At 44.7% G+C, this 13,298-nt stretch overlaps 1 protein-coding gene across 1 annotated transcript in view; it reads right to left on the reverse strand.

Moving 5' to 3' along the window:
• Positions 1 to 13,298, reverse strand: part of LOC146347697 (P-selectin-like) — a 50,664-nt gene that overhangs the window by 6,603 nt on the left and 30,763 nt on the right. The window contains exons 13-18 of the mRNA XM_084851149.1: positions 12,093 to 12,278; positions 10,317 to 10,502; positions 7,893 to 8,078; positions 5,626 to 5,748; positions 2,294 to 2,324; positions 847 to 902 (exon numbers count right to left, since the gene is read on the reverse strand). Of these exons, the coding sequence (XP_084707275.1) occupies positions 848 to 902; positions 2,294 to 2,324; positions 5,626 to 5,748; positions 7,893 to 8,078; positions 10,317 to 10,502; positions 12,093 to 12,278 (767 nt within the window). The 3' untranslated portion in view covers position 847. The remainder of the gene's footprint in view (positions 1 to 846; positions 903 to 2,293; positions 2,325 to 5,625; positions 5,749 to 7,892; positions 8,079 to 10,316; positions 10,503 to 12,092; positions 12,279 to 13,298) is intronic.

The following is a 13,298-nucleotide window of genomic DNA, read 5'->3' on the forward strand; positions in this document are numbered from 1 at the left end:
AAGGGAGGTTGACCTGGGTCTGGATCAGCCTGAGGTACGTCGGGCCTGATTCAGAACCCCCAAATTGGCCTCTGGAGTGGGTCAAGGGGTCCTTGCACTGCCCTACTGGAAATTGTTAAAATGGAAGCCATCACTTTTTACAGTGCATCTGCATGATATTGTCATCAAATCATTGTGTTCCTCTGGTTTCCCTGTGTTCTTCCTGTCTTTTTCCAGACCACAGAAAATCTGACTTTTTGGGAAATCACTAGTGCAAGCCAAAAATGCCCCCCTCAATTTGGAATGCCAGTTGCATGCTGTAGTAGCATGAGGCCATTCCAACAACTATTGGGGAAGCAGGAGTAAAGCCTAGCAATGTTCAGGCATTGGGGGCTTATTGGGAAAAGTGGCGGTGGCAGCAGCTTTTCTTTGTTTTAAAAGTATCTTGCTGCTGCTGCAAGCACCAGCAGATCTGGTGGTAGCCTGGCAAACGCCATATTCCCCCACAAGGCTTCCCTTAGGAAGACATTGCAGTCCAGTCCTAGCTCTGCAATATCACACACCTCTGCATCTGTTGTGAGGGGCCACCAGAGATAAAGTGCTAAGTCTGATTGCCCTTCCACCACCTAATAGGGGCAGTAGTAAAGAGCCCTGGTGAGGAAGCAACCCAGTTTGCAGCTGTAGTTGACACACATAAACCAGCCACAAGAGGGCATAAAGGCACTGGCATCGTAAGTATCACATTATTGAAATATTGTGTAATAACTGAAGTATTTCACAAGTAAACTGTTGCAAGATTTCAGAAAGGACAACTGGGGTACAGTCTTCTGAAATGAACACATCAGAGCAATACCACTGCTGGCTTACCTTAGGAAAAGGAATCAAATGCTGCATTGGTGAATACGCCAGGTGCCCCCAAATCACTAAAAGGCAGTACAAATAAATGGTTATTATTCTAAAGCTGGTGTAGCCTAGGAAACACAAGGCAGATTGACCCCGAGGCACTTTTGTTCTATCAAAATCTTAGGGATCTCAGAGTTCATTTAATATACAAAATATATTTCTAGTCCTCATGATCACTAAGCTGCATTTGAAAATGTGTACAGAGCAAAAACACAGCCTCTAACTTGCCTGTTCTCCCAGCCCTTATTGTACTGACTTTCCAGAAATGTAACTTCAGGCAAGAACATTTGAAAAGGTGAATATCTCTGAGACATGAGTTGGGGAAAAGAAAAAATAGCTCAAGTGCGACCTTTTCAAACTGCCATTTCAGCTATGAGAAAAGGTCACTGTACTCAAGCAAAAGAAGCCCAGAGGTGGCCAGAGCACCAGGCCACTGACTGAGGACACTTCCAGATGGAGGGCTCTTAGCACTACCAGGCATTGGGCACTTATTCTGTCTTTTCTTCTTTACCAGCTTTGTTTGTGGAGAGAAAGAAGATGGAAGAAGTGGGAAAACATGGGAGGGTTACAAGTTGCAGATGACATCATTTGGAACCCCCATACAATTCTGTGAATGAGGCAAGGTGGTTGCACAGTAAAGGCCTCATCTGGAACCATCCCTAGTTTTTAGAGATATTTCAAACCATTTGCTTTGGCTTGAATAGGAATCTTGGTTGGTTAAGTCACCACAAACAGTACATTATCATTCACCTATGGTGGCATTCAAATTGAACACCAGCCTGCAAAGGTTGAGGGGGTGCTATATCTATGATCCTGTTGATGTGCAGTGACTGCACCAGTTCGCACATAATAAGAAGCCACTGTGGGTTAAATTTCCCTGTAGAGCTTCTCATCACAGTGCCAGCTGCCATTTTGAACATTCAAGTCGCTGTGGAGGCGTACCACAGCTTGCTACATGTGAGCCCAGTGAGAGTGGGTTGCTGGGGTGGTTAACAAGCCACCCACAACCCTATAACAAGCAATACATTCTGGGTGGCTTATTAACCACCCCAACAACCTGTCCTTGCCAGTTCGTACATAACGATATGCTGTGGCCTGCCCCCGCCATGGCTTGAATTTTTAAATTGCAAATCAGAAAGCCCCAGATGGAAATTCACCTACGATGGCTTACCGTTAAGTGTGAACCAGGTCACTGACTCTGCAGTCCTAAGCACACATACAACAGGGAAACAAGTCCCATTTATCTCAGTGGGATTTACTTCTGATTAAATATAACAGGATCATGCTGCACATCTTCTTCACTTGAATTGTTTGACTCATGAATGGCATCTCTGTTTTTTGTGTAATTGTTCATCTTTAAGTCTCTGTTTGCAAACAGCTTCCTCACATTCCAAATATTAAATCTTAGTACCTGGTATGGCTCAGGAGCTTCTTTTTTCCCTCTGATGGAGTCAAAGTTCCCAATGAATGATGCAGAGAGAGAGAGAGAGAGAGAGAGAGAGAGAGATCTAATTACTATCACTTATGAATATAAACAGCAGATAAAAATATAGTAATGATTCTGATTAGAATGCAAGATGGTGATGGATGATTACACAGGGTCAGCCCTGGTTAGTACTTGGATGGGAGACCACCTGGGAATCAAGCTTCCTGCATTAAGCAGGGGGTTGGACTCGATGGTCTTGTAGGCCTCTTCCAACCCTATGATTCTATGATTTCTATGATTACATTTATATCCCATGTCCTTCCTCCAAAGAGCAGAGGGAATTATTGGTTTTCCTCCTGAAAACAATCCTAGAAGGGCCACAGCTCAGTGGTAAAGCCCCTGCTTTGCATGCAGAAGGTCTCAGGTTCAATCCCCGATATCTCTAGGTAGAGCTAGAAAAACTCCTGCCTGAAACCCTTGAGAGCTGCTGCCAGTCAGTGTCAACAATACTGGGCTAGATGGACCCAGGGTCTGACTCAGTATAAGGCAGCTTCCAGTGTTCCTATGTTCCTGTGAGATAGGTTAAACCAAGAGAGTTACTGATCTGGTTCACACGTTATGGCGGCAATTCCTGGCTTCTTTAACCAAGAGTAGTGGGGATGAGCAGAGCATGCAGGCCCCACGCTCATCGTTTCCACTTTCAGTTAACAACCCAGAAATGGCTGGTTCCTGGATTGTTTCATGATGTGTGAACCCAGAAACTTGTTAGGAAACAACCCAGGAACAAGTCATTCCTGGGTTGACCGATAATTAAATGTGGAAATGATACACACACAGCTTGTGCAATCTACACATCCCTACAATTCCTGGGTTAAACAACCCAGGAATTGCCGCCATGATGTGCAAAGCAGGCCATATTTAAAGCAAAAAATGCTGTGGTCATCTTTGACTATAAAATATTCTTTGCTGCCAGACCTGCAACAGGTCAACAGGTTATGATTTCCAGATGAACCTAGTCTTAATTCCATCTGTCTATTAAAAATGCATACTTGTTATCCCTTCCATCATATTTTGGCCTCTCAGCTAGACAGCTCAGTATATTTCCTGGAGATTTTATTAATTTTGTCTACTTAAACTACACTCCTTCCCTTTCTGTGGCATTCAACTGTGTTTCATCTGCATATTAGTTGACCATTTATTTGTTTACTTATTTATACCCCACCTTTCCACCAAGGAAATGGCATTCAAAGTGGCTTGTTGTTCAGTCGTTCAGTCATGTCCGACTCTTCGTGACCCCATGGACCATAGCACGCCAGGCCTTCCTGTCCTCCACTACAATATGATTTCAAGAACAAATGCATGCAGTTGGCTATGCATAACCATAGGTTAAAGAATGTTCTCTCTGAAAAAGGGAATAGAATTGAGTTTTCCAATGGGTTGAGCTCTTTTTGGTTACCAATGTCCTGGCATTTTTTATTTATTTGTTTACAATGTTTATGTACCGCTCCACATCAAAAGACATGTGCTGCAAAAAAACCAAGATTATGGCAACCAGCTTGACTGATAATTGGCAAATAGAGGGAGAAAATGTGGAGGAAGTGACAGACTTTGTCTTTCTAGGCGCAAAGATTACTGCAAGATGCTGACTGCAGCCAGGAAATCAGAAGACGTTTACTTCTTGGGAGGAGAGCAATGACAAATCTTGATAAAAGAGTTAAGAGCAGAGACATCGCGCTGACAACAAAGGTCCGCATAGTTAAAGCAATGGTATTCCCCGTAGTAACCTATGGCTGCAAGAGCTGGACCGTAAGGAAGGCTGAGCGAAGGAAGATAGATGCTTTTGAACTGTGGTGCTGGAGGAAAATTCTGAGAGTGCCTTGGACTGCAAGAAGATCAAAGCAGTCCATACTCCAGGAAATCAAGCCAGACTGCTCACTTGAGGGAATGACATTAAAGGCAAAACTGAAGTACTTTGGCCACATAATGAGAAGACAGGACACCCTGGAGAAGATGCTGATGCTAGGGAAAGTGGAAGGCAAAAGGAAAAGGGGCCGACCAAGGGCAAGGTGGATGGATGATATTCTGGAGGTGACGGACTCGACCTTGGGGGAGCTGGGGGTGGCGACGGCCGACAGGAAGCTCTGGTGTGGGCTGGTCCATGAAGTCACGAAGAGTCGGAAGCGACTGAACAAATAAACAACAACAAAAAAACCATGGAGTTTTTCTACTCTTAAATTTTAGGCCCTGTTCTATAGCTGTTTTTGTCTAAACAAACTGAGGCACTGCATTGGTTAAATGCTTTTAATTTCTTAGATGACTGAATTTATGTTCAGAGGACAGGAAGGCCTGGCGTGCTATGGTCCATGGGGTCACAAAGAGTCGGACACGACTTAATGACTGAACAACAACATACAAATATAGTGAATACATAAATACAGTAGCTCTTGTACCTATAAAACCCTTCAATCAGTTGAAAACATGCACTACAGAGGTGGATACAATTGGAAGTCACCTGAATTAAATAAGAGTTCATTTATCAGTTTTACTTCTGACTAGCTGCAAATCCCCAAGTACCCCCTTTCAGCGCTAGCTCTCTCTCTCTCTCTCTCTCTCTCTCTCTCTCTCTCTCTCATATATGTGAGAAAGGTCACTCCACAGTGGTTCTGGGGGTATCAGATGGGAATATTCTGCCAAAGTATTCTCAGAGCAGCCAAGTTATCATAACATAAGCATGAAACATACGTACACCATGATAGGAAAAAAATGTAGGTTGATATCGCAAGGTACATATGCTGTAAATGTGCTGGGAATAATATGAGCAGATTTCATCAGAATAAAAGACAGTGTAGTCTAGTATGAAGTTGGCACCCTTAGACCCAGTCTGACCATTACGCAGAATGAAATGGGGACTTTGGCAGTAGAATTCCACTTCAGAGTGGAAGTGAGGTGGGGTGCCATATTTCTGAATCCTGTCTGCCGTCACCACCACCTGATAAAAAAACCCTCTCTGCATGTGTAGTATCAGGAACACATCAGGAAGAAGCACTAAGCCTCTCTCTCCAACATGCTAGTTTACTACATCAGAAAGTTTTAAAAAACACACACACATGGGAGAGCTTTCAAAATTATCACACACATACCCCACTGCAGTCTGAAGTGATGTTGACCAGAATTTTGGCACCTCTTGCTACGTAAACTAGATCAGCTCCAGGAGAACATTTTAATCAAAAATTTAAAAAAATTAAAAGAGAACACAACCTAAGTTGTATGTGGATAAGATTTGCAAAGAAACAGGGTGGAGTTCCTGAATTTCCTACCTCTTTTGCTGAAGCGCTTGATTGCCAGAGCTATCAGAACCCCAGAGAGCACAAGGGCAAGAACCGATACTGCAGTTCCACCAGTATAAAGCAGAACTTGTGTGAGATAAGAGGCACCATTTTCTGAAATTAATAGCAAACCGATATGTTAAAGATGAAGCAGGTCAGCAAAGAGCCACCTCCTCTATTCCAGCACTCTAGTATTTTAGCATCAGCTCTTATTGTGTTCAAAAGTAATTTAAAGCAGCCCTGGCTCAAAATCACGTTTTAAGGCTTACGTTGCTTATAATTCTCATTCACGTTACAAATTCTCCTCCTCCTCTGTATTATCACCTGTCAAACGCTGAGATCTGTGGCAGAGGTAGGAGATGGCTGTGCATAATCTTTATAAGGAAACGGGGATTCAACTTTATAAGGAAACGGGGATTCAACGTTGCCTTTCTAGGTCAGCCTTCCCCAACCTGGTGCCCAGCTGAGGGATTATGGGAGTTGTAGTCCAACATGTCTGGAGGGCACCAGGTTGGGGGAGGCTGTTCTTAGTTATCTAACCTTTCAGTCAACTACACCAGATAACAGATCTCCTCAGTCTTGCCCATGAAGCTTACTAGGCTGATCCAGAGAGAAGAGATTCTACACTCACTGCTTCTTGTGGGAGGGAAGTCCTGGCATTGCCTTGCCTGGACTGCTGTTCACCAGTCTTCCTACTGAAGCAGTAGATCCTAGAAGCCAGGCTTTATCTAGCTGTCTTCATGGATTGTCTCCCTGCCAACCTGTCCCAGGCCCTGGCCACGCCCTGCACTCAGTGGCCTCCATTTCCACCTCTCTGTTGGCCCGCAGCCTGGTGCCACCCACAGATGGCAGGCCTAGCTGTGACCAAACCAGTGGGCTTCATGGCATCTAGGAGCAGGGAGCAGCTAGACACGTGCTCAGTGCTCTGTCTTTGACACCTTACTTCCTGCGCCACCAGGGCTCTGGTCCCTCGGCAAACTAGGATGATTTGGCTCTGCGAATCAAGGCTGCACTCCAGGCTAAATACAGTCAGCTGATCCCACCGCCTGAACACTGTCAGCTGACCCCAAAAGCCAACAGCAAAACAGTAGGTTTTATAAAAACCCTTCCATCTCACGCAGCTCCTCAGTCTGAGCAGCTCATCACACTGAGGAGTTGCACAGAATGCCTCGCCTTGCTTTGGACTCTAGACTGCCTTGTCTTTGTCCGCATCAGCTGCCTCCGGCCCAACTGATCCTCATTTGCTTGCACCTGGACCCCCAGCTGCAGCCTCATCTTTGAACTGGGTTAAGGCCTGACATCGCTATGGGTGTCTCCTCATGAGAAATAGCAATATGAGCGGACACTGAATGCCAAGTTAAGCCTTCTGTGAAAATGGTTTAACACCATTTAACACTGACAGCAGAGCAGAGCTGAAAAAAAGATGAGGAAATTCTCAAGTGTGTGTGCGTGTTTAATCCTCAACATTCCTAGTTATTATTGGATTAGGTGTTTTAGGGCAAAAACAACATTTAAAATAATGATGTTGACAAGCAGATACTTAATGTTATTGAATAGAGGGTTGGACTCGACGGTCTTATAGGCCCCTTCCAACCGTACTATTCTATGACTATTCTCTCAATTAAAATCCACTAATCAACAAAAATGCAGATTTACCATTTCCCCACTCCCCAAGGAAATATTTTGGAAGCAAATTTCTGATCTGTTCTAAATTAAAGAGTTCAGATTTGAGACATGGTTTGCAAAACTTCATTTCACTTCTAAGTGTGAAGACAAACATAACATCAGAGCACAGAGGCTGATCTGAATGTGCCCTCATCATGTTTAGTACAAAGGTATATATTTTCCTCTCCATCGTCAAGCTCTGAAAAAAAAAAATGGTTCTGCAAATTTGCAGCGAACCCGGCTGTGGGCAGCACTGATTGGCTAACACCTTTCACCTTGGCAATGTGCATCCACCACAAGCCCCAGAACACAGGTGCAACTGTTTTTTTTTTTTAAATATGTTTTTAATAAGGCAAAGGATGAACATGTATACAGATAACATATATATGAAGCTTTAGATGAGCTTTCAATCTTTTTTTAAATCATCAGAAAGAGGCAAGAATGACAGCTGACCCAGCATTTAACTTAAAAAAAATACATCTCATTCAAATTGCAAAGTTGGGAGGAAGCCATGTGCATCAAAAACCCACTGGGACTTCCCTTTCAATATTATGTCACCCAAAGTATCCCCATTAAAAATAGACCAGGAGTACCTTGACAAAGAGGTGTCACTGCAGACCAGCGGCCATCTGGTTGGCATTGCACCCTGCTTGTTCCATTGAGAAAGTAGCCTTCAGCACAGTGGAAGCGACAGGATGACATGTAGCTGAAGAAGCCCCAGGGATTGGAGCAATTCATCTCCATATTATCCATTTTCCTCAGCTGGGGACACTTTATGGCTATGGGGGAGGAAGGGAAGCAATGAAGAAACATCAAATCCACATCAGACAAGCTTTACACATCAGATGAAAGTAATGTTGTGCTAAACTCAGCACTGTAGGAATTGGATAAATGGATTACTAAAACCTGACTGATAGTAAACTTTCCTTTGTCACATGATGGACATGATGGGCAGGATAGCTAATACTTTGGAAGACAGAAACAAAATTCACAGTAATCTTGATAGACTGGAGCGCTGGGCAGAAAACAACAGAATGAAATTTAATAGGGATAAATGCCAAGTTCTGCACCTAGGAAAAAGAAACCAAAGGCACAGTTACAAGATGGGGGATACATAGCTCAACAACACTACAAGCGAGAACCATCTTGGAATTGTTGTCCATCACAAGCTGAATATGAGCCAACAATGTGATGTGGCTGCAACAAAGGCAAATGCCATTTTGGGCTGCATTAATAGAAGCATAGCTTCCAAATCCCGGGAAGTAGTAGTTCCCCTCTACTCAGCACTGGTTAGGCCTCATCTGGAGTACTGCGTCCAATTCTGGGCACCACACTTTAAGAAGGATGCAGATAAACTGGAGAGGGTTCAGAGGACAGCAACAAAGATGATCAGGACTGGAAACAGTATGAAGAGAGATTGAAAGAACTGGGCCTGTTTAGCCTTGAGAAGAGAAGACTGAGGGGAGATAGGATAGCGCTCTTCAAGTACTTGAAAGGTTGTCACAGAGAGGAAGGCCAGGATCTCTTCTCAATCATCCCAGAATGCAGGACACGGAATAATGGGCTCAGGTGACAGGAAGCCAGATTCCGCCTGAACATCAGGAGAAACTTCCTGACTGTTAGAGCAATACGACAATGGAACCAATGACCTAGGGAGGTGGTGGGCTCTCCCACACTGGAGGCATTCAAGATGAGGCTGGACAGCCATCTGTCAGGGATGCTCTGACTTGGATTCCCGCATTGAGCAGGGGGTTGGACTCGATGGTCTTGTAGGCTCCTTCCAACCCTACTATTCTATGATTCTATGACACATCACATAAACAAGGTAATCATCTATGGTGGGTGGAGTTCACAAGGAAATGTATTTGTTTCAAATACAGATAGCTTCCAAATCACGTGAAGTACTAGTTCCCCTCTACACAGCACTGGTTAGGCCTCATCTGGAGTACTGTGTCCAGTTCTGGGTGCCACACTTTAAGAAGGATGCAGACAAACTGGAGAGGGTTCAGAGGACAGCAACAAAGATGATCAGGACTGGAAACAGTATGAAGAGAGACTGAAAGAACTGGGCCTGTTTAGCCTTGAGAAGAGAAGACTGAGGGGAGATATAATACCCACACTCTTCAAGTACTTGAAAGGTTGCCACAGAGAAGAAGGCCAGGATCTCTTCTCGATCATCCCAGAATGCAGGACATGGAATAATGGGCTCAAGTTACAAGAAGCCAGAATCCAGCGGAACATCAGGAAAAACTTCCTGACTGTTAGAGCAGTACGACAACAGAACCAATTACCTAGGGAGGTGGTGGGCTCTCCACCACCTCAAGAGGAGGCTGGACAGCCACCTGTCAGGGATGCTTTGACTTGGATTCCTGCATTGAGCAGGGGGGTGGACTCGATAGTCTTACAGGCCTCTTCAAACCCTACTATTCTATGATTTATATACTGCCTTCCATCATATCAGAGTGGTGTACAACAGCATAAATACAGACCATACACCAAAGTAAAACCAGCAGATAAAACAGACCATGAAGACATAAACCAACGAGATGGTGATGATTACTACAACTTTAATATGCATACCGCTTTCCCACCTAGATGTGCTCAGAGCAGCCCCAAACACCATAAGGATAGTGAATGTAAAATGCCTGAGTCAATAAAAATGCTTTTGCCCCGCACTAAAGGATAGTGCTATTGGCAGCAGTTGGAATGCTACTGTGGAAAAAGCCCTCTCCCTCACTGATGTCCACCTCAACTCAGTGGGGAGAGGTGTATGGAGAAAGGCTTGGGCAGATGATCTTAAGTCACAGGCAGGTTGATAGGGGAGTAGCCTAGTCCCTCCTTTGAGTACATGCACACTGCAGCCATGTGGGATGGAACCAGGGACATGGCCTAGTGAGAGTGTAAAGGGGGTCTGAAAAACATCCTGGAATTTCTTGTTCATGTGTGTTCATTTCTTTAAACAATTTCAGTTCCACCTTCCCACCAGTATGGGCCCTCAAGGCGGTTCCTGCTCTGACCTTCACAGACTGGCTCAGGTCTTGTCCACTTTCCCAGGGCCATACAATTAAGCATCTCAGATCCATCTCTTACAAAACCCATGTCACAGGAGAAGTCGCAACTGGAGTTGTATGTGAAGTTTCCATAAGGATGAGAGCAGTTTAACTGTCCATTCATTGGAGCATGCAGCACTGGGCACTTGGCAGCTGGAGAAGAAAAAAACATTTAGGGGAAAGCACTACACAGACAAAAGTGCAGAGGAAGAAAATACTGGGGTGCACTTCTGAAAGCTGAGGGAGTGGGTAATGAAGGGATCATGTGGCAGACTGGTGAGTTAACGAGTGTAAAATGCAGGACCAAGAACTAATTGGGCATGAATGCAAGATGCTGGGCACAAACTAAAGCTAGGGATGTGCAAAACTGCCCCCTTTGTTTCCACAGAGTTTGTTGTTGTTCTGCCCCACTGATGTCCATGGAAACTCCAGAGAGTGTCTCAGATTACCTTGCTGTTAGGAACTGTAGGCAAAAACTTAGGTGTGCAGCATAACACACATCCAATTGCAGAGGCCGCCCACTGTTTTCAATGGGATGGGTGCTAAGAGCGGCATTCAGATGCACCTCTCCATTCGTAAGCCCTCAGCTAGTTTGCACAAGAGTGTGGGCATCAAACCACCATGTATGTATGTATGTATGTATGTATGTTCGATGGAGGGTAGACAGAATGGGATCAGAGAGAGGGAGGGTTTGTGATAATTGTCTGCACCAGCAGACTAATATCCACGTTGGATATCCAACCTGCCAGGTTACCATGGCATCCCTGTTCAAGGGAGCACTTTTGCTGCAGCAGTAAATAAAACACTCTACTGTCGCTAGGTGCTGGGATGGCCACTGGCATAGAGGGCTTTTTCAAATGATTAGATCAGCTCTTGGCGATGGATCCTTTGGTAGACATTAGCATAGACAGTGTTTTATGCTGGGTGACCAGCCAGATGGGCAATTAATAAATTTAATAAATAATAATAATAATAATTTATGTCAGTAATGAATCTGAGCATGTGGAGATGTTTAGTAGCTTGGATTCAGAATGGGAACAGCCAGAACAGGGGGAGACTCCCTCCCTAGTGAGCTCAGATATGGCAAGGCCTCCTTCCCAAGACCTTGGTGCACAGTTGGCTCAGCCTGAAGCCCCCCTTTTCCTCCTCAATGAGAACCCAGGGTTTGGGGGAGGTGGAGAATGCGGGGTATGACTTGAGGGAAGCTCGGGTCTGTTGCAGAGTGAAGTGGGAAAAGTTAGAGGGGGAGCTCAGACGCTCTACCAAGTTGGCTATGTGTGCAAGCCTATGTAGGAGGGAGCCACCGTAGGGGAGCTATCCCTCCTAAGCTAGTCTGGCCAAGAGTTCTTGCCCAGGCTGCTGGCAACTTTTCTAACATCCACTTTGGCTCCTCTACTGATATTTGTAGTTGTGCGGAGTAGCTGTTTCCATTGTAGTCTGAGAGTTTCCTAGAATGTGCATTTGTAAGGCAGCTAGTCTAACTAATAAAGTAGTGAGCCTGAATCCTGGTATCCTGGAGTATGTTGATTTTGAAGGAGGAGGATGAAGAAATGTAACATTTTGTATTACTTTTCCAAACTTGAACAAGAGACAGGCCTTGATCTCTGATGCCCCTGTGATAGCCACAAGTCAAGACATACACCCATGGAAGCAACCCCTGGGCAGGGTGGGCAACCTGCGGCCCTCAGCCCATTCTGTTTCCTCAAACCTTCCTTGGAACCAAGGTTAACTAGAGGCCCCTACCTTCACAGATGGGCACATCCCCTGTCCAGTTTCCCCGATCTGTGCACTTGAGCTTCTCCGATCCAACTAAGTCAAAACCAAAGCTGCAGGAGAAGATGCAACTGGAGTAATATGCAAAGTGTGCATATGGATGAGTGCAATTGCCCTTGCCATTAGTTGGAGTTTCCAGAGCTGGGCATTGGACAGCTGGAATAGGAAAGTACAGATGCTATAACTCAGAATATACCTCAGTCTTGGGACAAGTCACAAATACTGCAAGGATACATGTTCAAATCAATTATGAAGTGTGTGTTTTCACGGGCTACTGAACCTATTGGATATACTTCATGCTCCCTGCATCCCTGAACAGCAGGAAGTTTCAGGAGTAGACTTTTACAGAATCGGTTTCCATTTGAGGAGAGAGCATGGAAGATTTTCTGCATTTTTGTAATACCTTTAAATTTACAAATATACACATTGAGCAGAGAGCATCAAGCTAATGCCCAGATGGACAGTACTAGTCTTGAAAGCGAACATCAGTTCCCCAAAAGCAAACCACATGTAGCCCTTGGAGGCTCACAAAGCCACTTATTCCCAGCCAGTTGCATGACTCAATCTGTCACCTTCTTTGGCGACATTAAATTCTACATAGTTTCCTTCAGGCTGCTTCCACAAGCAGGTGGTGATGTGCCAATAGCTGGGAGCAACCAGATATCAAAGCAAAAATACAAAGACCTTGAGAGAAAACAATCTTTTTGCTTCTTATAGTAAGACAAAGGAAATATCACAATGTTTCCAGTTCTAAAGAGAACACTGTTACAATGTAGCAAATCTAGAGCTTAACCCTCATTCCCTTTCTAACTTGGAAATTCAGATGCATGGTTTATTGATTTACATTAAAATTCACTTCGTTGGTTGAACTTGGTATTTGGGATTTGGGTGGCAGCTGAATCATAGAATAGTAGGGCTGGAAGGGACCTACAAGGCCATCGAGTCCAACCCCCTGCTCAATGCTGGAATCCAAGTCAGAGCATCCCTGACAGATGGCTGTCCAGCCTCGTCTTGAAGGCCTCCAGTGTGGGAGAGCCCACCACCTCCCCAGGTAATTGGTTCCATTGTCGTATTGCTCTAACAGTCAGGAAGTTTCTCCTGATGTTCAGCCAGAATCTGGCTTCCTGTAACTTGAGCCCATTATTCTTCATCTTGCACTCTGGGATGATAGAGAAG

The sequence above is a fragment of the Heloderma suspectum genome, chromosome 4 (genome assembly GCF_057233095.1).
Source record: "Heloderma suspectum isolate Gila_16-S chromosome 4, 16-S_ref, whole genome shotgun sequence".
Classification (NCBI taxonomy): Eukaryota; Metazoa; Chordata; class Lepidosauria; order Squamata; family Helodermatidae; genus Heloderma; species Heloderma suspectum.